This window comes from Salmo salar, chromosome 29 (genome assembly GCF_965601325.2).
Source record: "Salmo salar chromosome 29, fSalSal1, whole genome shotgun sequence".
NCBI lineage: Eukaryota > Metazoa > Chordata > Actinopteri > Salmoniformes > Salmonidae > Salmo > Salmo salar.
Window position 1 is genome coordinate 36,395,001 of NC_138319.1, and position 27,727 is coordinate 36,422,727.

Below are 27,727 nucleotides of genomic sequence, written 5' to 3' on the forward strand. Positions count from 1 at the left end.
CACCAGATCTTACTTAGGGGCTTCATAGTATGCAATCACCACTTTTCACTTTTTTGTTTTTTTATTATGAATTTTTTGGAACAAGTCATTTTTTAAATTTCACTTCACCAGTTTAGACTATTTTGTGTATGTCCATTACATAAAATCCAAATAAAAATCAATTTAAATTACAGGTTGTAATGCAACAAAATAGGAAAAACGCCAAGGGGGATGAATACTTTTGCAAGGCACGGTATACTATAACATTTGACATATCTATCACTTTCCATCACTAGCTATATGATTATCTAGCTACCAGCTCACATTGAAAAATGTTGTCTGTCGCCCAACGTCATTTATCCAGGTTACTGATTCCCTTCACTGATATTTTCTTATTTGTGTGTTTGTTTGTTTGTGTGTGTAGACCATCGGGCCTAAGGAGGGTTGGCAGGTGTACAGCTCAGCCCAGGATACTGACGGGCGGTGTATTTGCACGGTGGTGGCACCTGAACAGAACCTCTGCTCCAGAGACGCCAAGGGAAGACAGCTCCGCCAGCTACTGGAGAAGGTCACACACAAAGCAATACAGACACATACAGTACATACTCTCTCTATCAGGGCCGGTTCCAGGCATAAGCAACAGTTTAGGGCCCTCTGTCTGCTAGGGGGCCCCCAACCCCCCAAATGAAATAAATATATACTGTATATTTATTTTTGTAACTCAGTCAGGGTCTCAATTTTCTGTTGAGCGTTAGAGGTGCAATTTCAAAATGTTGGTGTGCATCAGCAGTTTTTCCCTGACAGTCACTCAATTAGCCCCCATGTCAGCTCAGGCAGATCACTCGAGATTGACTTCGTAATTGGACATCTGTCCAGCCACTAGTGGCAACAGTGAGTGCTCTTACCATCAAGTACAGTAGGCTTGGGTTTTGCTAGTGTCTTGTAGACTGGGGTGAAAAATGGGCATAATTCCATAACTCCGGATTCGAAGGTAATCCCATGACTCCAGATCCAAAGGTAATCCCATGACTCAAATAGAATAACATTTGATTTGTCAATTGCGCCAAATACAACATCTTACCGTGAAATCCTTACTTACAAGCCCTTAACCAACAATTCAGAAAAACAATTTTAAGTAAGAAAATATTTGGTAAACATTTGTTTTTCAAATAAAAAATTAACTAAAGCAAGAAAAAAAAGTGACACAATCAATTAACAATAATGAGGCTATATACATGTACAGGGGGTTCCGGTACCGAGTCAATGTGCATAGATAATAAACAGCGAGTAGCGGCAATGCAAAAAAGGGGGTCAATGAAAATTGTCCGGGTAGCCATTTGATAAATTTTTTAGCAGTTTAATGGCTTTGGGGTAGAAGCTGTTAAGAAGCGTTTTGGACCTAGAATTTGCGCTCCGGTACTACTTGCCATGCGGTACCGCCTGGTATAGAGAGTTCCTGGATGGCAGGAAGCTTGTGCCCAGTGATGTACTGGGCCATACGTACTACCCTCGGATGCCGAGCAGTTCCCATACCAAGTGGTGATGTAACCAAGATGCTCTCGATGGTGCAGCTGTAGAACTTTTTGAGTATCTGAGGAACCATGCCAAATCTTTTCAGTCTCCTGAGGGGGAATAGGCATTGACATGCCCTCTTCACGACTGTGTTGGTGTGTTTGGACCATGATGGTTTGGTAGTGATGTGGACGCCAAGGAACTTGAAGCTCTCGACCCACTACACTACAGCCCACTCGATGTTAATTGGGGCGTGCTCCTGTAGTCCCCGATGAGCTCTTTTGTCTTGATCACATTGAGGGAGAGGTTGTTGACCTGGCTCCACATTGACAGGTCTCTGACCTCCTCTCTGTAGGCTGTCTCATCGTTGTCGGTGATTAGGCCTACCACCGTTGTGTCATTGGCAAAACTTAATGATGGTGTTGAAGTCATGTGTGGCCACGCAGTTGTGGGTGAACAGGGAGTACTGGAGGGGACTAAGCACACACCCCTGAGGTGCCCCTGTGTTGAGGATCAACTTGACAGATGTGTTGCCTACCCTTACCACCTGGGGGCGGCCCATCAAGAAGGCCACGATCCAGTTGCAAAGGGAGGTGTTTAGTCCCAGGGTCCTTAGCTTAGTGATGAACTGTAGTAGTCAAAGACCAGCATTCTTATGTAGGTGTTCCTTTTGTCCAGGTGGGAAAGGGCAGTGTGGAGTGCAATAGAGATGGTGCAGTATGCACATTGTAGTGAGTCTAGGGTTTCTGGGATGATGGTGTTGATGTGAGCCATGACCAGACTTTCAAAGCACTTCATGGCTCTAGATGTGAGTGCTATGGGATGTTAGTCATTTAGGCAGGTTTTCTTGGCACACAGGGACTGTGGTTGGTTGCTTGAAACGTAGATATTACAGAGTCGGTCAGGGAGAGGTTGACAATGTCAGTGAAGACACTTGCCAATTGGTCAGCGCATGCTCTGAGTACGTGTCCTGGTAATTCGTCTGGCCCTGCGGCCTTGTGAATGTTGACCTGTTTAACCTGTTGGGGATAGGGGGCAGTATTTGCACGGCCGGATAAAAAACGTACCCGATTTAATCTGGTTACTACTCCTGCCCAGTAACTAGAATATGCATATAATTATTGGCTTTGGATAGAAAACACCCTAATGTTTCTAAAACTGTTTGAATGGTGTCTGTGAGTATAACAGAACTCATATGGCAGGCAAAAACCTGAGAAGATTCCTTACAGGAAGTGGCCTGTCTGACAAGTTCTTGTTCATCTTGGCTCTGTTTATTGAAGACTGAGGATCTTTGCTGTAACGTGACACTTCCTACGGCTCCCATAGGCTCTCAGAACCCGGGAAAAAGCTGAATGATATCGAGGCAGCTCCTGGCTGAAACACATTAGCGCGTTTGGATAGTGGCCTGTCAGAGGACCATCAGACTGGGGCTCGTGCACGAGGGCACGAGATGTTTTTATTTTCTCTCTCTTTGAACGTAAACACGCTTTCCCGGTCAGAATATTATCGCTTTTTTTACGAGAAAAATGGCATAAAAATTGATTTTAAACAGCGGTTGACATGCTTCGAAGTACGGTAATGAAATATTTAGAATTTTTTTGTCACGAAACGCGTCGGGCGCATGACCCTTATTTACCCTTCAGATAGTGTCTTGAACGCACAAACAAAACGCCGCTATTTGGATATAACAATGGATTATTTGGGACCAAACCAACATTTGTTATTGAAGTAGAAGTCCTGGGAGTGCATTCTGACGAAGAACACCAAAGGTAATCAAACTTTTCTAATAGTAAATCGGAGTTTGGTGAGTGCCAAACTTGGTTGGTGTCAAAATAGCTAGCCTGTGATGGCTGGGCTATCTACTTAAAATATTGCAAAATGTGCTTTCACCGAAAAGCTATTTTAAAATCGGACATAGCGAGTGCATAGAGGAGTTCTGTATCTATAATTCTTAAAATAATTGTTATGTTTTTTGTGAACGTTTATCGTGAGTAATTTAGTAAATTCACCGGAAGTGTTCGGTGGGAATGCTAGTCACATGCTAGTCACATGCTAATGTAAAAAGCTGTTTTTTGATATAAATATGAACTTGATTGAACAAAACATGCATGTATTGTATAACATAATGTCCTAGGGTTGTCATCTGATGAAGATCATCAAAGGTTAGTGCTGCATTTAGCTGTGGTTTGGGTTTATGTGACATTATATGCTAGCTTGAAAAATGGGTGTCTGATTATTTCTGGCTGTGTACTCTGCTGACATAATCTAATGTTTTGCTTTCGTTGTAAAGCCTTTTTGAAATCGGACAGTGTGGTTAGATTAACGAGAGTCTTGTCTTTAAAATGGTGTAAAATAGTCATATGTTTGAGAAATTGAAGTAATAGCATTTCTAAGGTATTTGAATATCGCGCCACGGGATTACACTGGCTGTTGAGTAGGTGGGGCAAGCGTCCCACCTAGCCCATAGAGGTTAAAGGTTTTACTTACATTGGCTATGACAAGTGTGATCACACAGTCATCCAGAATAGCTGGTGCTCTCATGCATGGTTCAGTGTTGCTTGCCTTGAAGAAAGCATATAAGGTATTTAGCTCATCTGTTAGGCTCTGGGCAGCTCACGGCTGAGTTTCCCTGTGTAATCAACTCAACACCTACCACAGAATCAACACAATACTTACCACAGAATCAAGACAATACCTACCATCGAATCAAGACAACACCTACCATAGAATCAAGACAACACCTACCATAGAAACAAGACAACACCTAACATAGAATCAAGACAACACCTACCATATAATCAACACAACACCTACCATAGAATCACCTAGAAGTAATGTAACAGCACTCGGCCACATCTTAGCAACACCTGTTGTGAAAGAGTTAAAAGTCACACTTCATTACAAAGGGAGTCTTGTCTATTCAAAGTGAAAGATCCCTTATATAAGATGCTGTGTCTTTTTTAAGTTCTGAAACTCAGTATACTTAACACAATTATTTTATCCATTCTGAGGTGATCTATCATACACATTATTGTACCTCTGCGAGGTCAGAGCATAAGTGGAGTGATTCATTTGATTTTTTATTTTATTTCACCTTTATTTAACCAGGTAGGCTAGTTGAGAACAAGTTCTCATTTGCAACTGCGACCTGGCCAAGATAAAGCAAACAGTTCGACACATACAACAACACAGAGTTACACATGGAATAAACAAACATACAATCAATAATACAGTAGAAAAATCTATATACAGTGTGTGCAAATGAGGTAGGATAAGAGAGGTAAGGCAATAAATAGGCCATGGTGGCGAAGTAATTACAATACAGCAATTAAACACTGGAATGGTAGGATGTGCAGAAGATGAATGTGCAAGTAGAGATACTGGGGTGCAAAGGAGCAAGATAAATAAATATATACAGTATGGGGATGAGGTAGATTGGATGGGCTATTTACAGATGAGCTATGTACAGGTGCAGTGATCTGTGAGCTGCTCTGACAGCTGGTGCTTAAAGCTAGTGAGGGAGGTAAGAGTTTCCAGCTTTAGAGATTTTTGCAGTTCGTTCCAGTCATTGGCAGCAGAGAACTGGAAGGAGAAGCGACCAAAGGAGGAATTGGCTTTGGGGGTGACCAGTGAGATATAACTGCTGGAGCGCATGCTACGGGTGAGTGCTGCTATGGTGACCAGTGAGCTGAGATAAGGTGGGGCTTTACCTAGCAGAGACTTGTAGATGACCTGGAGCCAGTGGGTTTGGCGACGAGTATGAAGCGAGGGCCAGCCAACGAGGGCATACAGGTCGCAGTGGTGGGTAGTATATGGGGCTTTGGTGACAAAACGGACGGCCAAGTTGTTAATCATATGGGAGGGGAAGCTCATATCGTCTGTTAAGGAGCATTTTGTTGTTCACTTGTGATGGCCGTATGCTCAAATACAGTATTTAAACAGGGCTGAATTCCAACTTGCCTTGGTGTGTGTGTGTATGTAATTCAGTCTTTCACCTACATATTTATTTTATTTTACCTTTATTTAACTAGGCAAGTCAGTTAAGAACAAATTCTTATTTTCAATAACAGCCTAGGAACAGTGGGCTAACTGCCTTGTTCAGGGGCAGAACGACAGATTTTTACCTTGTCAGCTCGGGGATTCGATCTAGCATCCTTTCGGTTACTGTAAGCTCAGTTCTTGTTTGAGAAGGTTGTGTAGATTTAATTTTGCTTTGTTCCAGATTGGTCTGTGCTGTCTTGACAACTCCTATGGTCATGGCCATCATGCCAAACACAAACAGATCTGGGTCAACTAGGCTAGATTGAATGTGCTTCTGTTTGCTGTAGTCCAGAACATATTGGAGGTAGTTGTATTCTCTGATCCAGGTGCAGAACATGTCCCAGTCCATTGAGGTGTTGAACCTGCGGACCCAGAGGGACTTCCAGTACGTCATGAAGATGGAGAATCAGATGAAAGGGCTCCAGACCACGCTCAGACAGATAGAAGACGACAGGAAGACCATAATAACCAGGAACTTCCAGGTACAGAACATTACAGCACTAGAATACAATAAAGTACAGAACATTACAGCACTAGAATACAATAAAGTACAGAACATTACAGCACTAGAATACAATAAAGTACAGAACATTAAGGCACTAGAATACAATAAAGTACAGAACATTACAGCACTAGAATACAATAAAGTACAGAACATTACAGCACTAGAATACAATAAAGTACAGAACATTACAGCACTAGAATACAATAAAGTACAGAACATTAAGGCACTAGAATACAATAAAGTACAGAACATTACAGCACTAGAATACAATAAGGTACAGAACATTACAGCACTAGAATACAATAAAGTACAGAACATTACAGCACTAGAATACAATAAAGTACAGAACATTACAGCACTAGAATACAATAAAGTACAGAACATTACAGCACTAGAATACATTAAAGTACAGAACAGTACAGCACTAGAATACAATAAAGTACAGAACAGTACATCACTAGGATGCATTAAAGTACAGAACAGTACAGCACTAGGATGCATTAAAGTACAGAACATTACAGCACTAGAATACATTAAAGTACAGAACAGTACAGCACTAGAATACATTAAAGTACAGAACAGTACAGCACTAGAATACATTAAAGTACAGAACAGTACAGCACTAGGATGCATTAAAGTACAGAACATTACAGCACTAGAATACATTAAAGTACACAACATTACAGCACTAAAATACAGAACATTGTTTATAAATAGGCCCAGGTAATTTTCCTGACCACGTCACCTGAGAAGAGAGGCCTCCCCTTCTTCTATTATGGCCATTCTCTTCACTCTTCTCCTTCTACCATTATGGAATCTTTTCTCTTCACTTGTACCATTATGTCCTCTTCTCTTCACTCTTCTCTTCTACCATTATGGCCTAGTCTCTTTTCTCTTCTTTTCTTTCATTATGGCCGCTTCTCTTCATTCTTCTCCTTCTACCATTAAGGTCTCTTCTCTTCTATCTTCTCTTTCTACCATTATGGCCTCTTCTCTCTTCTCTTCTACCATTATGGCCTAGTCTCTTTTCTCTTCTCTTCTTTCATTATGGCCGCTTCTCTTCATTCTTCTCCTTCTACCATTAAGGTCTCTTCTCTTCTATCTTCTCCTTCTACCATTATGGCCTCTTCTCTCTTCTCTTCTACCATTATGGCATGTTCTGTTCACTCTTCTCCTTCTATCATTATGGCCTCTTCTCGCTTCTCCTTCTACCATTATGGCCTCTTCACTTCTACCATTATGGCCTAGTCTCTGTTCTCTTCTCTTCTGTCATTATGGCTGCTTCTCTTCACTCTTCTCCTTCTACCATTATGGCCGCTTCTCGCTTCTCCTTCTACCATTATGGCCTCTTCACTTCTACCATTATGGCCTAGTCTCTGTTCTCTTCTCTTCTACCATTATGGCCACTCCTCTTCACTCTTCTCCTTCTGCCATTATGGCCTCTTCTCTTCACTCTTCTCCTTCAACCATTATGGCCTCTTCTCCCTTCTCTTCTACCATTATGGTCTCTTCTCTCGTCTCCTTCTACCGTTATGGCCTCTTCTCTCTTCTCCTTCTACCATTATGGCCTCTTCTCTTCAATCTTCTCCTTCTACCATTATGGTCTCTTCGCTTCTACCATTATGGCCTCTTCTCTCTTCTCATTCTACCATTATGGCCTCTTCTCTGCACTCTTCCCCTTCTACCATTATGGCCTCTTCTCTTCTACCATTATGGCCTCTTCTCTTCCCTCTTCTCTTCTAACATTATGGCCTCTTTTCTTCACTCTTCTCCTTCTACCATTAAGGCCTAGTCTCTCTTCTCTTCTGCCATTATGGCCTCTTCTCTCTTCTCATTCTACCATTATTTGCCTCTTGTCTCGTCTCATTCTACCATTATAGCCTCTTCTCTTCTCTCTTCCCTTCTACTGTTATGGCCTCTTCTCTTCTCCTTCTATCATTATGGCCTCTTCTCTTCACTCTTCTCCTTCTAAATTATGGCATCTTCTCTTCTACCATTGTGGCCTCTACCCTTCACTCTTCTCCTTCTGCCATTTTGGCCTCTTCTCTTCACTCTTCTCCTTCTACCATTATGGCCTCTTCACTTCTACCATTATGGCCTACTCTCATTTCTCTTCTCTTCTGTCATTATGGCCGCTTCTCTTCTACCATTAAGGCCTAGTCTCTCTTCTCTTCTGCCATTATGGCCTCTTCTATATTCTCCTTCTACCATTATGGCCTCTTCTCTCTTCTCTTCAACCATGATGGCTTCTTCTCTCTTCTCCTTCTACCATTATGGCCTCTTCTCCTTCTACCATGATGGACTCTTCTCTTCTACCATTATGGCCTAGTCTCTTCTCTCTTCTCCTTCTACCATTATGGCTTCTTCTCTTCAATCTTCTCCTTCTACGATTATGGTCTCTTCTCTTCTACCATCATGGCCTCTTCTCTCTTCCCTTCTACCATGATGGCCTCTTCACTTCTACTATTATGGCCTCTTTTCTTCTTCTTCTACCATTATTGCCTAGTCTTTTTTCTCTTCACTTCTGTCATTTTGGCTGCTTCTCTTCACTCTTTTCCTTTTACCATTATGGCATATTCTCTTTTCTCTTCTCTTCTACCATTATGGCCTCTTCTCTCTTATCTTTTACCATTATGGCCTATTCTCTTCGCTCTTCTCCTTCTACCATTATGGCCTCTTCTCTTCTACTGTTATGGCCTCTTCTCTCTTCTCCTCCTACCATTATGGCATATTCTCTTCTCTCTTCTCATTCTACCATTATGGCAATTCTCTTCTCTCTTCTCCTTCTACCATTGTGGCCTCTTCTCTTCAATCTTCTCCTTCTACCATTATGTTCTCTTCTCTTCTACCATTATGTCATAGTCTCTTTTCTCTTCTCTTCTACCATTAAGGCCACTTCTCTTCACTCTTCTCCTTCTACCATTATAGCATATTCTTTTCACTCTTCTCCTTCTACCATTATTGCTTCTTCTCTTCTACCATTATGGCCTAGTCTTTTTTCTCTTCTTTTCTGCCATTGTGGCCTCTTCTCTTCTACCATTATGGACTTCTCTTCTCTTCTCTCTTCTGTCATTATGTCCTCTTTTCTTCTGCCATTATGGCCTCTTCTCTTCTACCATTATGGACTTCTCTTCTCTTCTACCATTATGGCCTCTTCTCTCTTCTCTTCTACCATTATGGCCTCTTCTCTCTTCTCTTCTACCATTATGGCATCTTCTCTCTTCTCTTCTTCCGTTATGGCCTCTTCTCTTTTCTTCTCTCTTCCACCATTATGGCCTTTTCTCTTCTATTCTCTTCTCTCTTCTCTTCTGCCACGATGGCCGCTTCTCCTCTCTTCTGTTCTACCATCATGGCCTCTTCTCTTCTCTTTCGATTCTACCATTATGGCCTATCTCTGTCTTTATGCCTGCCTCTGTCTCTGTCACTATCACTGTCACTGTGCCTGTCTCTGTCACGTTCACTGTCTCTCTCTGTCTCTGTCACGTTGCCTGTCTCTGTCTCTGTGCGTGTCTCTGTCTCGTGCCTATGTTTGTCTGTGGGCCTGTCTCTGTGCCTGTCTCTGTGGCTGTCTCTGTGCCTGTCTCTGTGCCTCTCTCTGTTTCTGTGTCTGTCTCTGTCTCTCTGCCTGCCTCTGTGTCTGTCTCTGTACCTGTCTCTGTGCCTGTCTCTGTCTCTGTCTTTATGCCCCTCTCTGTCTCGGTCACGTTGCCTGTCTCTGTTTCTGTGCGTGTCTCTGTCTCATGCCTATGTCTGTCTGTGGGCCTGTCTCTGTGCCTGTCTCTGTGCCTGTGTCTGTGCCTGTGTCTATGCCACTCTCTGTTTCTGTGTCTGTCTCTGTCTCTGTGCCTGCCTCTGTGTCTGTCTCTGTACCTGTCTCTGTGCCTGTCTCTGTCTGTCTCTGTGTCTGTCTCTGTGCCTGTCTCTGTGCCTGTCTCTGTGCCTGTCTCTGTGCCTGTCTCTGTCTTTGTGTTTGTCTATGTCTTTGTGTCCATCTCTGTCTATGTGTCTGCTTCAGGAGCTGAAGAACAAGATGGATGAGCTGCAGCCTCTGATCCCTGTGTTGGAGCAGTACAAGACAGACGCCCAGCTCATCTCCTCATTTAAAGAGGAGATCAGGAACCTGTCCATGGTGCTCACAGCCATTCAGGAAGAGATGGGGGCATACGACTATGATGAGCTCTACCAGAGGGTCCTTAGACTGGACAGCAGGCTGCACAACTGCATGGGCAAACTCAGTGAGTAGAACCAGATCAATATCGACTGCATGGGCAAACTCAGTGAGTAGAACCAGATCAATATCGGCTGCGTGGGCAAACCCAGTGAGTAGAACCAGATCAATATCGACTGCATGGGCAAACTCTGTGAGTAGAACCAGATCAATATCGACTGTGTGGGAAAACTCAGTGAATAGAACCAGATCAATATCGGCTGCGTGGGCAAAACCAGTGAGTAGAACCAGATCAATATCGACTGCGTGGGCAAACTTTGTGGGTAGAACCAGATCAACATCAACTGCGTGGGCAAACTCAGTGAGTAAAACCAGATCAGTATCAACCGCGTGGGCAAACTCAGTGAGTAGAACCAGATCAATATCGACAGCATGAGAAAACTCTGTGAGTAGAACCAGATCAGTAGCGACTGCGTGGGCAAACTCAGTGAGTAGAACCAGATCAATATCGACTCCATGGGAAAACTCAGTGAGTAGAACCAGATCAATATCGACTGCGTGGGCAAACTCAGTGAGTAGAACCAGATCAATATCGACTCTGTGGGAAAACCCAGTGAGTAGAACCAGATCAATATTGACTGCGTGGGCAAACTCAGTGAGTAGAAGCAGATCAACATCGACTACGTGGGCAAACTCGGTGAGTAGAACCAGATCAATATCATCTGCGTGGGCAAACCCAGTGAGTAGAACCAGATCAACATCGACTACGTGGGCAAACTCGGTGAGTAGAACCAGATCAATATCGTCTGCGTGGGCAAACCCAGTGAGTAGATCCAGATCAATATCGACTGTGTGGGCAAACTCAGTGAGTAGAACCAGATCAACATTGGCTGCGTGGGCAAACTCAGTGAGTAGAACCAGATCAATATCAACTACGTGGGAAAACTCAGTGAGTAGAACCAGATCAACATCGACTGCGTGGCAAACTCAGTGAGCAGAACCAGATCAATATCGACTGCGTGGGCAAACTCGGTGAGTAGAACCAGATCAATATCGACTGCGTGGGCAAACTCGGTGAGTAGAATCAAATCGATAATGACAGCGTGGGCAAACTCAGTGAGTAGAACCAGATCAGTTTTGACCGCGTGGGCAAACTCAGTGAGTAGAACCAGATCAGTATCGACCGCGTGGGCAAACTCAGTGAGAAGAATCAGATCAGTATCGACCACGTGGGCAAAACCAGTGAGTAGAACCAGATCAATATCGACTGTGTGGGCAAACTCTGTGAGTAGAACCAGATCAATATCGAATGAATGGGCAAACTCAAATAGCAGAACCAGATCAATATCGACTGCGTGGGAAAACTCAGTGAGTAGAACCAGATCAATATCGACTTTGTAGGCAAACTCAGTGAGTAGAACCAGATCAACATCGACTGCATGGGCAAACTCAGTGAGTAGAACCAGATCAATATCGACTGCATGGGCAAACTCAGTGAGTAGAACCAGATCAATATCGACTGCGTGGGCAAATTCAGTGAGTAGAACCAGATCAATATCGACTGCATGGGCAAACTCAGTGAGTAGAACCAGATCAACATCGACTGCATGGGCAAACTCAGTGAGTAGAACCAGATCAGTATCGACCGCATGGGCAAACTCGTGAGTAGAACCAGGTCAATATCGAATGCATGGGCAAACTCTGTGAGTAGAACCAGATCAGTATCGACAGAGTGGGCAAACTCAGTGAGTAGAACCAGATCAATATCGACTGTGTGGGCAAACTCAGTGAGTAGAACCAGATCAACATAAACTGCGTGGGCAAACTCAGTGAGCAGAACCAGATGAATATCGACTTTGTAGGCAAACTCAGTGAGTAGAACCAGATCAACATCAACTGCGTGGGCAAACTCAGTGAGCAGAACCAGATCAATATCGACTGCGTGGGCAAACTCAGTGAGTAGAAGCAGATCAATATCGACTGCGTGGGCAAACTCAGATAGCAGAACCAGATCAATATCGGCTGCGTGGGCAAACTCAGTGAGTAGAACCAGATCATTATAGACTGCGTGGGCAAACTCAGGGAATAGAACCAGATCAATATCGACTGCGTGGGCAAACTTAGAGAGTAGAACCAGGTCAGTATCGACTGAATGGGCAAACTCAGTGAGTGGAACCAGATCAGTATCGACTGCGTGGGCAAACTCGGTGAGTAGAACCAGATCAATATCGACTTTGTTGGCAAACTCAGTGAGTAGAACCAGATCAACATCGACTGCGTGGGTAAACTGAGTAAGTAGAACCAGATCAGTATAGACTGCGTGGGCAAACTTAGAGAGTAGAACCAGATCAGTATCGACTGAATGGGCAAACTCAGTGAGTAGAACCAGATCAGTATCGACCGCTTGGGCAAACTCAGTGAGTAGAACCAGATCAATATGGACTGTGTGGGCAAACTCAGTGAGTAGAACCAGATCAACATTGACTGCATGGGCAAACTAAGTGAGTAGAACCAGATCAATATTGACTGCGTGGGCAAACTCGGTGAGTAGAACCAGATCAATATCGACTGTGTGGGCAAACTCAGTGAGTAGAACCAGATCAATATCATCAGCGTGGGCAAACTCAGTGAGTAGTACCAGATCAGTATCGACCACGTGGGCAAACTCTGTGAGTAGAACCAGATCAGTATCGACCGCTTGGGCAAACTCAGTGAGTAGAACCAGATCAATGTCGACTGCGTGAGCAAACTCTGTGAGTAGAACCAGATCAATATTGACTGCGTGGGCAAACCCAGTGACTAGAACCAGATCAGTATCTACTGCGTGGGCAAACTCAGTGAGTAGAACCAGATCAGTATCGACCGCTTGGGCAAACTCAGTGAGTAGAACCAGATCAATGTCGACTGCGTGGGCAAACTCTGTGAGTAGAACCAGATCAGTATCGACAGAGTGGGCAAACTCAGTGAGTAGAACCAGATCAATATCGACTGTGTGGGCAAACTCAGTGAGTAGAACCAGATCAACATAAACTGCGTGGGCAAACTCAGTGAGCAGAACCAGATGAATATCGACTTTGTAGGCAAACTCAGTGAGTAGAACCAGATCAACATCAACTGCGTGGGCAAACTCAGTGAGCAGAACCAGATCAATATCGACTGCGTGGGCAAACTCAGTGAGTAGAAGCAGATCAATATCGACTGCGTGGGCAAACTCAGATAGCAGAACCAGATCAATATCGGCTGCGTGGGCAAACTCAGTGAGTAGAACCAGATCATTATAGACTGCGTGGGCAAACTCAGGGAATAGAACCAGATCAATATCGACTGCGTGGGCAAACTTAGAGAGTAGAACCAGGTCAGTATCGACTGAATGGGCAAACTCAGTGAGTGGAACCAGATCAGTATCGACTGCGTGGGCAAACTCGGTGAGTAGAACCAGATCAATATCGACTTTGTTGGCAAACTCAGTGAGTAGAACCAGATCAACATCGACTGCGTGGGTAAACTGAGTAAGTAGAACCAGATCAGTATAGACTGCGTGGGCAAACTTAGAGAGTAGAACCAGATCAGTATCGACTGAATGGGCAAACTCAGTGAGTAGAACCAGATCAGTATCGACCGCTTGGGCAAACTCAGTGAGTAGAACCAGATCAATATGGACTGTGTGGGCAAACTCAGTGAGTAGAACCAGATCAACATTGACTGCATGGGCAAACTAAGTGAGTAGAACCAGATCAATATTGACTGCGTGGGCAAACTCGGTGAGTAGAACCAGATCAATATCGACTGTGTGGGCAAACTCAGTGAGTAGAACCAGATCAATATCATCAGCGTGGGCAAACTCAGTGAGTAGTACCAGATCAGTATCGACCACGTGGGCAAACTCTGTGAGTAGAACCAGATCAGTATCGACCGCTTGGGCAAACTCAGTGAGTAGAACCAGATCAATGTCGACTGCGTGAGCAAACTCTGTGAGTAGAACCAGATCAATATTGACTGCGTGGGCAAACCCAGTGACTAGAACCAGATCAGTATCTACTGCGTGGGCAAACTCAGTGAGTAGAACCAGATCAGTATCGACCGCTTGGGCAAACTCAGTGAGTAGAACCAGATCAATGTCGACTGCGTGGGCAAACTCAGTGAGTAGAACCAGATCAGTATCGACCGCTTGGGCAAACTCAGTGAGTAGAACCAGATCAATATCGACTGCGTGGGCAAACCCAGTGAATAGAACCAGATCAGTATCGACTGCGTGGGCAAAATCGGTGAGTAGAACCAGATCAACATCGACTGCGTTGGCAAACTCAGTGAGTAGAACCAGATCAATTTCGACTGCGTGGGAAAACTCAGTGAGTAGAACCAGATCAACATCGACAGCGTGGGAAAAGTCAGTGAGTAGAACCAAATCAATATTGACTCCGTGGGCAAACTCTGTAAGTAGAACCAGATCAATATCAACTGTGTGGGCAAACTCAGTGAGTAGAACCAGATCAACATAAACTGCGTGGGCAAACTCAGTGAGCAGAACCAGATGAATATCGACTTTGTAGGCAAACTCAGTGAGTAGAACCAGATCAACATCAACTGCGTGGGCAAACTCAGTGAGCAGAACCAGATGAATATCGACTTTGTAGGCAAACTCAGTGAGTAGAACCAGATCAACATCAACTGCGTGGGCAAACTCAGTGAGCAGAACCAGATCAATATCGACTGCGTGGGCAAACTCAGTGAGCAGAACCAGATCAATATCGACTGCGTGGGCAAACTCAGATAGCAGAACCAGATCAATATCCGCTGCGTCGGCAAACTCAGTGAGTAGAACCAGATCATTATAGACTGCGTGGGCAAACTCAGGGAATAGAACCAGATCAATATCGACTGCGTGGGCAAACTTAGAGAGTAGAACCAGGTCAATATCGAATGAATGGGCAAACTCAGTGAGTGGAACCAGATCAGTATCGACTGCGTGGGCAAACTCGGTGAGTAGAACCAGATCAATATCGACTTCGTTGGCAAACTCAGTGAGTAGAACCAGATCAACATCGACTGCGTGGGTAAACTGAGTAAGTAGAACCAGATCAGTATAGACTGCGTGGGCAAACTCAGTGAGTAGAACCAGATCAGTGTCGACCGCTTGGGCAAACTCAGTGAGTAGAACCAGATCAATATGGACTGTGTGGGCAACCTCAGTGAGTAGAACCAGATCAACATTGACTGCATGGGCATCCTAAGTGAGTAGAACCAGATCAATATTGACTGCGTGGGCAAACTCGGTGAGTAGAACCAGATCAATATCGACTGTGTGGGCAAACTCAGTGAGTAGAACCAGATCAATATCATCAGCGTGGGCAAACTCAGTGAGTAGTACCAGATCAGTATCGACCACGTGGGCAAACTCTGTGAGTAGAACCAGATCAGTATCGACCGCTTGGGCAAACTCAGTGAGTAGAACCAGATCAATATCGACTGCGTGGGCAAACCCAGTGAATAGAACCAGATCAGTATCGACTGCGTGGGCAAACTCGGTGAGTAGAACCAGATCAATATCGACTGTGTTGGCAAACTCAGTGAGTAGAACCAGATCAACATCGACTGCGTTGGCAAACTCAGTGAGTAGAACTAGATCAATTTCGACTGCGTGGGCAAACTCAGTGAGTAGAACCAGATCAATATCGACTGCGTTGGCAAACTCAGTGAGTAGAACCAGATCAATTTCGACTGCGTGGGAAAACTCAGTGAGTAGAACCAGATCAACATCGACAGCGTGGGAAAAGTCAGTGAGTAGAACCAAATCAATATTGACTCCGTGGGCAAACTCTGTAAGTAGAACCAGATCAATATCAACTGTGTGGGCAAACTCAGTGAGTAGAACCAGATCAACATAAACTGCGTGGGCAAACTCAGTGAGCAGAACCAGATGAATATCGACTTTGTAGGCAAACTCAGTGAGTAGAACCAGATCAACATCAACTGCGTGGGCAAACTCAGTGAGCAGAACCAGATGAATATCGACTTTGTAGGCAAACTCAGTGAGTAGAACCAGATCAACATCAACTGCGTGGGCAAACTCAGTGAGCAGAACCAGATCAATATCGACTGCGTGGGCAAACTCAGTGAGCAGAACCAGATCAATATCGACTGCGTGGGCAAACTCAGATAGCAGAACCAGATCAATATCCGCTGCGTCGGCAAACTCAGTGAGTAGAACCAGATCATTATAGACTGCGTGGGCAAACTCAGGGAATAGAACCAGATCAATATCGACTGCGTGGGCAAACTTAGAGAGTAGAACCAGGTCAATATCGAATGAATGGGCAAACTCAGTGAGTGGAACCAGATCAGTATCGACTGCGTGGGCAAACTCGGTGAGTAGAACCAGATCAATATCGACTTCGTTGGCAAACTCAGTGAGTAGAACCAGATCAACATCGACTGCGTGGGTAAACTGAGTAAGTAGAACCAGATCAGTATAGTCTGCGTGGGCAAACTCAGTGAGTAGAACCAGATCAGTGTCGACCGCTTGGGCAAACTCAGTGAGTAGAACCAGATCAATATGGACTGTGTGGGCAACCTCAGTGAGTAGAACCAGATCAACATTGACTGCATGGGCATCCTAAGTGAGTAGAACCAGATCAATATTGACTGCGTGGGCAAACTCGGTGAGTAGAACCAGATCAATATCGACTGTGTGGGCAAACTCAGTGAGTAGAACCAGATCAATATCATCAGCGTGGGCAAACTCAGTGAGTAGTACCAGATCAGTATCGACCACGTGGGCAAACTCTGTGAGTAGAACCAGATCAGTATCGACCGCTTGGGCAAACTCAGTGAGTAGAACCAGATCAATATCGACTGCGTGGGCAAACCCAGTGAATAGAACCAGATCAGTATCGACTGCGTGGGCAAACTCGGTGAGTAGAACCAGATCAATATCGACTGTGTTGGCAAACTCAGTGAGTAGAACCAGATCAACATCGACTGCGTTGGCAAACTCAGTGAGTAGAACTAGATCAATTTCGACTGCGTGGGCAAACTCAGTGAGTAGAACCAGATCAATATCGACTGCGTGGGCAAACTCAGTGAGTGGAACCAGATCAATATCGACTGCGTGGGCAAACTCAGTGAGTGGAACCAGATCAGTATCGACTGCGCGGGCAAACTCAGTGAGTAGAACCAGATCAATATCGACTGCGTGGGCAAACTCAGTGGGTAGAACCAGATCAATATCGACTGCGTGGGCAAACTCAGTGAGTGGAACCAGATCAGTATTGACTTCGTGGGCAAACTCAGTGAGTGGAACCAGATCAGTATCGACTTCTGGGCAAACTCAGTGAGTGGTCAGTTGTAAATGTATGTGCTCATATATAACTCAAACAGCTTTCACATGCAGTCAATACCTACGGCCAATTGATTTAGTCCGATATGACTGCTTGAGGCCTAGAGCTTAGAGTGTGCTTGTCTCCGACAGCCTGGTTTTAATATGTACAGCGTTGTTCAGTAAACTTTCACAGTGGCGCAGGCATGAAATTGACTTGTGAGAATCTAGTAAGAAGAGGAGGAAGAAAAACAGTACGTCTTACCACTGTATTTCTTTATTAACAGCATGTGGGAAATTAATGAAACTCACTGGACCTGTAACAATAAAGACATCTGGCACCCGGTTCGGAGCATGGTTGACTGACCCACAGGCCTCTCGGAGAAACAACAGGGTGAGTTATGGGATGGGAGTGGATGAGGTGGGAGGTGATAGCTCTGTCTGCGGGTGTGTCTCTGGGTGTTAAACAACATCTCTGTTTTGTTTCCGGACTAATAAGGAAGGATTTATAACAATAATCAAAGACTGTCATGACCTAATATCATGGGGTTGGTTTTCTTCTAGGGGTTTCTGAGATGGGGGATATTCAATAGCTTTTCTGATGCAGAGGATCGTTTATTTTGATTCATAAGGCCTTGTAAAGTGGTTCAGGTATTATATTTATAATGCCTTGTGAAATCGTTCAGGTATTAGGTTCATAAGGCCTTGTGAAGTGGTTCAGGTATTAGGTTCATAAGGCCTTGTGAAGTGGTTCAGGTATTAGGTTCATAAGGCCTTGTGAAGTGGTTCAGGTTTTAGGTTCATAAGGCCTTGTGAAGTGGTTCAGGTATTAGGTTCATAAGGCCTTGTGAAGTGGTTCAGGTATTAGGTTCATAAGGCCTTTTGAAGTGGTTCAGGTATTAGGTTCATAAGGCCTTGTGAAGTGGTTCAGGTATTAGGTTCATAATGCCTTGTGAAGCGGTTCAGGTATTAGGTTCATAAGGCCTTGTGAAGTGGTTCAGGTACATTGCCTTGCAAAAGTATTCATCCCCCTTGCCATTTTTTTCTATTTTGTTGCATTTCAACCTGTCATTTAAATTGATTTTTATTTGGATTTCATGTAATGGACATACACAAAACAGTCCAAATTGGTGAAGTGAAATGAAAAAAAGAACATGGTAAAAAAAAAGGTTTTAAATTAAAAGTTGTGCGTGCATGTGTATTCACCCCCTTTGCTATGAAGCCCCTAAATAAGATCTGGTGCAACCAATTACCTTCAGAATTCACATAATTAGTTAACTAAAGCCCACCTGTGTGCAATGTAAGTGTCACATGATCTGTCACATGATCTCAGTATATATACACCTATTCTGAAAGGCCCCAGAGTCTGCATCACCAATAAGCAAGGGGCACCACCAAGCAAGTGGCACCATGAAGACCAAGGCACTCTCCAAACAGGTTGTGGAGAAGTAAAGATCAGGGTTGGGTTCTAAAAAAAATATTCTAAACTTTGAACAGCCCATAGAGCACCATTAAATCCATTATTAAAAAATGTAAAGAATATGGCACCACAACAAACCTGCCAAGAGAGGGCAGCCCACCAAAACTCACGGACCAGTCAAGGAGGGCATTAATCAGAGAGGCAACAAAGAGACAAAAGATAACCCTGAAGGAGCTGCAAATTATTTGTCCATAGGACCACTTTAAGACGTTCATTCCACAGAGCTGGGCTTTACGGAAGAGTGGCCAGAAAAAAGCCATTGCTTAAAGAAAAAAATAAGCGAACATGTTTGGTGTTTGCCAAAAGACATGTGGGAGTCTCCCCAAATATACGGAAGAAGGTACTCTGGTCAGATGAGGCTAAAATTGAGCTTTTTGGCCATCAAGGAAAACGCTATGTCTGGCGCAAACCAAACACCTCTCATCACCGCGAGAACACCATCCCCACAGTGAAGCATGGTGGTGGCAGTCTTCCAGAGATTTGAGACTGGGACGGAGGTTCACCTTCCAGCAGGACAATGACCCTAAGCATACTGCTAAAGCAACACTCGAGTGGATTAAGGGGAAACATTTAAATGTCTTGGAATGGCCTAGTCGTAGCCCAGACCTCAATCCAATTGAGAATCTGTGGTATGACTTAAAGATTGCTCTACATCAGCGGAACCCATCCAACTTGAAGGAGCTGGAGCAGTTTTGCCTTGAAAGATGGACAAAAATCCCAGTGGCTAGATGTGCCAAGCTTATAGAGACATACCCCAAGAGACTTGCAGCTGTAATTGCTGCAAAAGTTGGCTCTACAAATATATTGACTTTGGGGGGGTGAATAGTTATGCACGCTCAATGTTTGTTTCACAATAAAAAAATATTTTGCATCTTCAAAGTGGTAGGCATGTTTTGTTAATCAAATGATACAAACTCCCCCCAAAGAAAATCTATTTTAATTCCAGGTTGTAAGGCAACAAAATAGGAAAAATGCCAAGGAGGGTGAATACTTTCGCAAGCCACTGTATATTCATAAGGGAGATGGAGAAAGAAGTCACCTTTCCGTAAAGATATTTAAGTGTATGTTGCATGTTAACTCAGTCAGTGTTCAGTCTAATACATATCAGCTTGTGGTTTCCACTAATTCCTGCTATTCATCTTTCTTTGACATAGGTCTGGTACATGGACAGCTACACCAACAGTAAGATTGTACGTGAGTACAAGACCATGGACGACTTTGTAGCTAATGTGGTGTCTCGAACCTACAACCTCCCGTTTAAATGGGAGGGAACTGGTCACGTGGCGTACAATGGATCCCTGTATTACAACAAGTACCAGAGCAACATCATCGTCAAGTACAGTTTTGAGACGGGTCGGGTGTTGGCTCAGCGGGCTCTGGAGTACGCCGGCTTCCACAATACCTACCCCTACTCCTGGGGCGGATACTCCGACATCGATGTCATGGCCGACGAACTGGGCATGTGGGTAGTGTACGCAACCAATCAGAACGCGGGAAATATCGTCATCGCCCAGATGGACCCGGACACCCTGGAACTCCAGAAGATTTGGAATACAGAATATTCCAGACGGAACGCGGGGGAATCCTTTATGATCTGCGGAACACTCTACATCACCAACTCTCACCTGACGGGTGCTAAGGTTTACTACTCATACTCCACCAAGACCTCCAGCTATGAGTACACAGACATCCCGTTCCACAACCAGTACTTTCACATCTCCATGCTGGCCTATAACGCCAGAGAGAGGGCCCTCTATGGCTGGAACAATGGACACCAGGTGCTGTTCAATGTCACTCTGTTCCACGTCATCAAAACGCAAGACGACTCCTAGAGGACACGGGAGATGAAATGTCACAAGTCCTCATATGGACACCGTAGAAATGACAACAGCAACTTTCCAAGGCAAAGCGCCATCATTTGTGATATAAACAGGGACCTTGTTGCTTACAACCATGTTCATGTTTTTCCTCACCTCCTCCCTAAAGTGAACTGCTCTGTCATTACATTGCCATTACTAGAAGAAATTGCCTTTTTTATATATTCTGGGCCAGAACACTTGAGGTGACTTGAACATGGACAGAATGTCATAGATTCTATTTATCCTTTCTTCTTCTTTTTTTCTTTTTCCATCGCTGCTGAAAATAGGAGTTTACTATTTGGCCTTATTTACTGCTGTCTTTCGGTTCTCTATGATCCTCTTCTTTTTCCATCGCTGCTGAAAATAGGACTTTACTATTTGGCCTTATTTACTGCTGTCTTTAGGTTCTCTATGATCCACAGGTGTGCATGAATGTCTGACATTTTGTCTGCTGTAATTTACGATGATACAGTGTATTTGCTATGTTTCTGTACTAGATGTCCTTCAGTTCTCACAGTGTTTGTAGTGATGTCTAAAGTATTTAAACCTGGTTTAAGAAAAATACTCTCCAGAGTATTTGCTGACATGTTACAAAAGGAAATGGACAGTCTTATTATAGAAAACATTGTGGTAACAATTGTATGTCTCTATGCGAAAGCTAAGTTAATATTTTTTTGTTATAAAATACTGTATCAAAAGTGTATCGGTTTTTTGATTTGTGTTTCAAAGGCATTACCTCTTATAGCACAAAACTGAAACCGACCAATCCAGCACCAAAGTAATTCAATGCTTTTATCTTGGTATGGATATGCTGCATCTTGATATACACTAAGTGCACTAAACATTAACAACTGCTCTTTCCAAGACATGGACTGACCAGGTGAATCCAGGAGAAACCTATGATCCCGTATTGATGTCACTTGTTTAAATCCACCTCAATCATTGTAGATGAAGGGGAGGAGACAGGTTAAAGAAGGATTTTTTAGCATTGAGACAACTGAGACATGGATTGTGTATCTGTGCCATTCAGAGAGTGAATGGACAAGACAGAAAATGTAAGTGCCTTTGAATGGAGTATGGTAGTAGGTGACAGGCACACCGGTTTGTGTCAAGAACTGTAACGCTTCTGGGTTCTTCACGCTCAGCAGTTTTCTGTGTGTACCAAGAATGATCCACCACCCAAAGGACATGCAGCCAACTTGACACAACTGTGGGAAGCATTGGAGTCAACATGGGCCAGCGTTCCTGTGGAACGCTTTCGACACCTTGTAGAGTCCATGCCCCGACAAAGTAAGGGGGGGACTGCAACTCAATGTACTCTCACACAAACACACATGTGCACACACACACAAACACACACATTGTTGTCACGCTCAACATGTTCTGCCAGCATCTTGGCATCTGTTTTACCTGTAGTCTGCCTGCATCTTGATATATGTTCTACCTGTAGTCAGCCAGCATCTTGATATCTGTTCTACCTGTAGTCTGCCTGCATCTTGATATCTGTTCTACCTGTAGTCTGCCAGCATCTTGATATCTGTTCTACCTGTAGTCTGCCAGCATCTTGATATCTGTTCTACCTGTAGTCTGCCTGCATCTTGATATCTGTTCTACCTGTAGTCTGCCAGCATCTTGATATATGTTCTACCTGTAGTCTGCCTACATCTTGATATCTGTTCTACCTGTAGTCTGCCAGCATCTTGATATCTGTTCTACCTGTAGTCTGCCAGCATCTTGATATCTGTTCTACCTGTAGTCTGCCTACATCTTGATATCTGTTCTACCTGTAGTCAGCCAGCATCTTGATATCTGTTCTACCTGTAGTCTGCCAGCATCTTGATATCTGTTCTACCTGTAGACAGCCAGCATCTTGATATCTGTTCTACCTGTAATCTGCCTGCATCTTGATATCTGTTCTACCTGTAGTCTGCCTGCATCTTGATATCTGTTCTACCTGTAGTCAGCCAGCATCTTGATATATGTTCTACCTGTAGTCTGCCTGCATCTTGATATCTGTTCTACCTGTAGTCTGCCTGCATCTTGATATCTGTTCTACCTGTAGTCAGCCAGTATCTTGATATATGTTCTACCTGTAGTCTGCCTGCATCTTGATATCTGTTCTACCTGTAGTCTGCCAGCATCTTGATATCTGTTCTACCTGTAGTCTGCCAGCATCTTGATATATGTTCTACCTGTAGTCTGCCTGCATCTTGATATCTGTTCTACCTGTAGTCAGCCAGCATCTTGATATCTGTTCTACCTGTAGTCTGCCAGCATCTTGATATCTGTTCTACCTGTAGTCTGCCAGCATCTTGATATCTGTTCTACCTGTAGTCTGCCTGCATCTTGATATCTGTTCTACCTGTAGTCTGCCAGCATCTTGATATCTGTTCTACCTGTAACATTTTTGAAAGAAGTCTGCCTGATAATACAACTCTGAAATAGGGAAATATCTTACAGTCAGAGAAAAAAAAATTAAAAACTCGACATCTTCCTGCCAAGATAAAAACAGCTCGGCTGAAGGGAATCCTATTATGAAGGCCCCGTTTATGAATAATGATGATGATGATGATGATGATGGATTGCAAAGATTAGAATTTTCATTTATCCGTTCTAAAGCTTTTTTGTCTGATGGTTGAGTGCTATCCTTTGGCATTCCAATCAGGAACAGGCAGAGAAGAGCTGGGATGATTCAGATTGCTGACTGCATCACCCCGCAGTCCCCACCCTTTGCATCCATATACTCATATTGTAGCTCAGTTTCTGTCACCAACACTGACGGTATATGGTAACTATCTATTTTATAAACACGCAAGCACACACACACACACACACACACACACACACACACACACACACACACACACACACACACACACACACACACACACACACACACACACACACACACACACACACACACACACACACACACACACACACAAACATAATTTCTGATAAAATCACCAATCTGTCTGGTTTGACAGTTTTACAGTAGCAGGCCATGAGACATTCTAAATCATTGACCATCTCTCTCCCTCCACTCCACTTCTCTTAAAATAACTACTACACCTCTCTACCTCCCATCCTCTTCTCTTAAAATAACTACTACACCTCTATACCTCCCCTCCACTTCTCTTAAAATAACTACTACACCTCTCTACCTCCCCTCCACTTCTCTTAAAATAACTACTACACCTCTCTACCTCCCCCTCCACTTCTCTTAAAATAACTACTACACCTCTCTACCTCCCCCTCCTCTTCTCTTAAAATAACTACTACACCTCTCTACCTCCCCTCCACTTCTCTTAAAATAACTACTACACCTCTCTACCTCCCCTCCACTTCTCTTAAAATAACTACTACACCTCTCTACCTCCCCTCCACTTCTCTTAAAATAACTACTACACCTCTCTACCTCCCCTCCACTTCTCTTAAAAAACAACACCTCTCTACCTCCCCATCCTCTTCTATTAAAAAACTATTACACCTCTCTACCTCCCCATCCTCTTCTATTAAAAAACTATTACACCTCTCTACCTCCCCCTCCTCTCTTAAATAACAACACCTCTCTCCCTCCTCTTCTCTTCTCTTAAAAAACAACACCTCTCTCCCTCTTCTTCTCTTCTCTTAAAAAACAACACCTCTCTCCCTCCCCTCCTCTTCTCTTAAAAAACAACACCTCTCTCCCTCCCCTCCTCTTCTCTTAAAAAACAACACCTCTCTCCCTCCTCTTCTCTTCTCTTAAAAAACAACACCTCTCTCCCTCTTCTTCTCTTCTCTTAAAAAACAACACCTCTCTCTCTCCTCTTCTCTTCTCTTAAAAAACAACACCTCTCTCCCTCCTCTTCTCTTCTCTTAAAAAACAACACCTCTCTCCCTCCTCTTCTCTTCTCTTAAAAAACAACACCTCTCTCCCTCCTCTTCTCTTCTCTTAAAAAACAACACCTCTCTCCCTCTTCTTCTCTTCTCTTAAAAAACAACACCTCTCTCCCTCCCCCTCTTCTTCTCTTCGAAAAATAACAATAGTAAAGTGCCTAACACTATCATGAATCCAAATTGATTTCCCATCTAGAGGCCTCAGCTACAAATGTCTCCAGTGTGATCATCTCCCCTCCCCGCTGTGCCCCCTCTGCGCTGTCCCCTCTCCCCGCTGTCCCCTCTCCACGCTTTCCTCCTTCCCGCCAACCCCCTACCCCACTGTCTCCCCTCCCAACTGTCCCCCCGCACATCGCCCCCAACGGAAAATAAAAAATCCATCAGACATCAGCAGTTCTGTATTAAATCAGAACGAGATCTTCCAGAGAAGTTGATTAGCATTGATTGTCCCACCCTTTCCTCTCTCCACATGTGTCTGCCTTGCTGGGAGGGAGGGAGGGAGGGAGGGAGGGAGGGAGGGAGGGAGGGAGGGAGGGAGGGAGGGAGGGAGGGAGGGAGGGAGGGAGGGAGGGAGGGAGGGAGGGAGGGAGGGAGGGAGGGAGGGACAGGTTCACAGCAATAGGATCATAACCTCAAACACTGTTAGTTTGACTGATCATGTCTTATCAACACACAGTAAAAAACCTGGAACACTTCACTGGGTGCTATATCAATACACAGTATAACACTTCACTGGGTGCTATATCAATACACAGTATAACACTTCACTGGGTGCTATATCAATACACAGTATAACACTTCACTGGGTGCTATATCAATACACAGTATAACACTTCACTGGGTGCTATAACAATACACAGTATAACACTTCACTGGGTGCTATATCAATACACAGTATAACACTTCACTGGGTGCTATAACAATACACAGTATAACACTTCACTGGGTGCTATATCAAAACACAGTATAACACTTCACTGGGTGCTATATCAATACACAGTATAACACTTCACTGGGTGCTATAACAATACACAACAAATAACCTGGATTGCTTCACCGGGTGAATGAATATACACACACACACACACACACACACACACACACACACACACACACACACACACACACACACACACACACACACACACACACACACACACACACACACACACACACACACACACACACACACACACACACACACACACACACACACACACACACACACAAACACACAGAGGTATTGCAGTGACAAACGAGGACAAGCATTGATGAATACAGGCTTGGACTCATCAGTATGGAAATGGCATGGCAATTGTATCTTTTATTTATTTTCTCCTACATGGACAAACAGTAGTAGTGTAAAGTGGGTCCTTCATTATGACTATGCATGTACTCCCTCTCAGGGGCTTAGAAAGGCCTCCTCTCAGCCAGATTGGACCAACTTCCCACCAGGACGATGCTGGGTGTGTAGAGAATTTTGTGTAGAATATCAATTCATATTTATCGGTTAATAATCCCCCCCGTGCTTCGCATGCTCGCTTGCTGTTCCATTCCAGCTACATTCAGTTCTCTGATTTACACCCGGGGTATTGACTGTGTGGTATCTGTCAATAGTCACACAGGCTTTGTCATTCACCTTCAGAAGTCCTGATTCCACATTAGTGAGAGGGGTTCAAGACACTTCACACATTATCTACCACAATCTCCCCACTAAAGTTTGATGATAGATAGCTTAAAGGACTTTTTCTGAAGCCCCAGGAACATTTTCCACTTGATTTTATTCTTCTCTGTATGGTGTGCCTCACATTCAGTAGCTTCAGGGCCTCTGCCTCACAAAGGGCTTCAAAAGTAGGAGTGTTATTGCTATTGGGGGAATATTGTGATTTATGAGACTGTAATTGTATTAAGTCAGGAAAGGACAGAGAATATAGGGGATGGAGGTGGTGGAGGGGATGGAGGTGGTGGAGGTGGAGGGGATAGTGGTGATGGAGGTGGTGGTGGTGGTGGTGGAGGGGATGGAGGTGGTGGTGGTGGAGGGGATGGTGGTGGTGGTGGAGGGGATGGTGGTGGTGGAGGTGGTGGAGGGGGTGGTGGTGGTGGAGGTGGTGGAGGGGATGGAGTTGGTGGAGGGGATAGTGGTGGTGGAGGGGATGGAGGTGGTGGTGGAGGGGATGGAGGTGGTGGAGGGGATGGAGGTGGTCGAGGTGGTGGAGGGGATGGAGGTGGTCGAGGTGGTGGAGGGGATGGAGTTGGTGGAGGGGATGGTGGTGGTGGAGGGGATGGTGGTGGTGGAGGTGGTGGAGGGGATGGAGTTGGTGGAGGGGATGGTGGTGGTGGAGGTGATAGTGGTGGAGGTGGTGGAGGGGATGGAGGTGGTGGAGGTGGTGGAGGGGATAGTGGTGGAGGTGGAGTGGATAGTGGTGATGGAGGTGGTGGAGGTGGTGGAGGGGATGGTGGTGGTGGAGGTGGTGGAGGGGATGGAGTTGGTGGAGGGGATGGTGGTGGTGGAGGGGATGGAGGTGGTGGAGGTGGTGGTGGAGGGGATGGAGGTGGTGGTGGAGGGGATGGAGGTGGTGGAGGGGATGGAGGTGGTCGAGGTGGTGGAGGGGATGGAGGTGGTGGTGGTGGTGGAGGGGATGGTGGTGGTGGAGGTGGTGGAGGGGATGGAGTTGGTGGAGGGGATGGTGGTGGTGGAGGGGGTGGTGGAGGGGATGGAGTTGGTGGAGGGGATGGAGGTGGTTGAGGGGATGGTGGTGGTGGAGGGGATAGTGGTGGAGGTGGTGGTGTTGGAGGGGATGGAGTTGGTGGAGGGGATGGAGGTGGTGGAGGGGATAGAGTTGGTGGTGGTGGAGGGGATGGTGGTGGTGGAGGTGATAGTGGTGGAGGGGATGGAGGTGGTGGAGGTGATAGTGGTGGTGGTGGTGGAGGGGATGGAGTTGGTGGAGGGGATGGAGGTGGTGGAGGGGATGGTGGTGGTGGAGGGGAT

At 44.7% G+C, this 27,727-nt stretch overlaps 1 protein-coding gene across 1 annotated transcript in view; it reads left to right on the forward strand.

The window, feature by feature from the left end:
• Window positions 1–21,560, forward strand: part of LOC106590643 (noelin-3) — a 57,379-nt gene extending 35,819 nt beyond the window's left edge. Inside the window, exons 2-6 of the mRNA XM_014181779.3 lie at window positions 404–547; window positions 5,859–6,014; window positions 10,053–10,272; window positions 17,808–17,914; window positions 20,155–21,560. Coding sequence (XP_014037254.3) covers window positions 404–547; window positions 5,859–6,014; window positions 10,053–10,272; window positions 17,808–17,914; window positions 20,155–20,832 — 1,305 coding nt within the window. The 3' untranslated portion in view covers window positions 20,833–21,560. The remainder of the gene's footprint in view (window positions 1–403; window positions 548–5,858; window positions 6,015–10,052; window positions 10,273–17,807; window positions 17,915–20,154) is intronic.
• The last annotated feature ends 6,167 nt before the right edge of the window (window positions 21,561–27,727 follow it).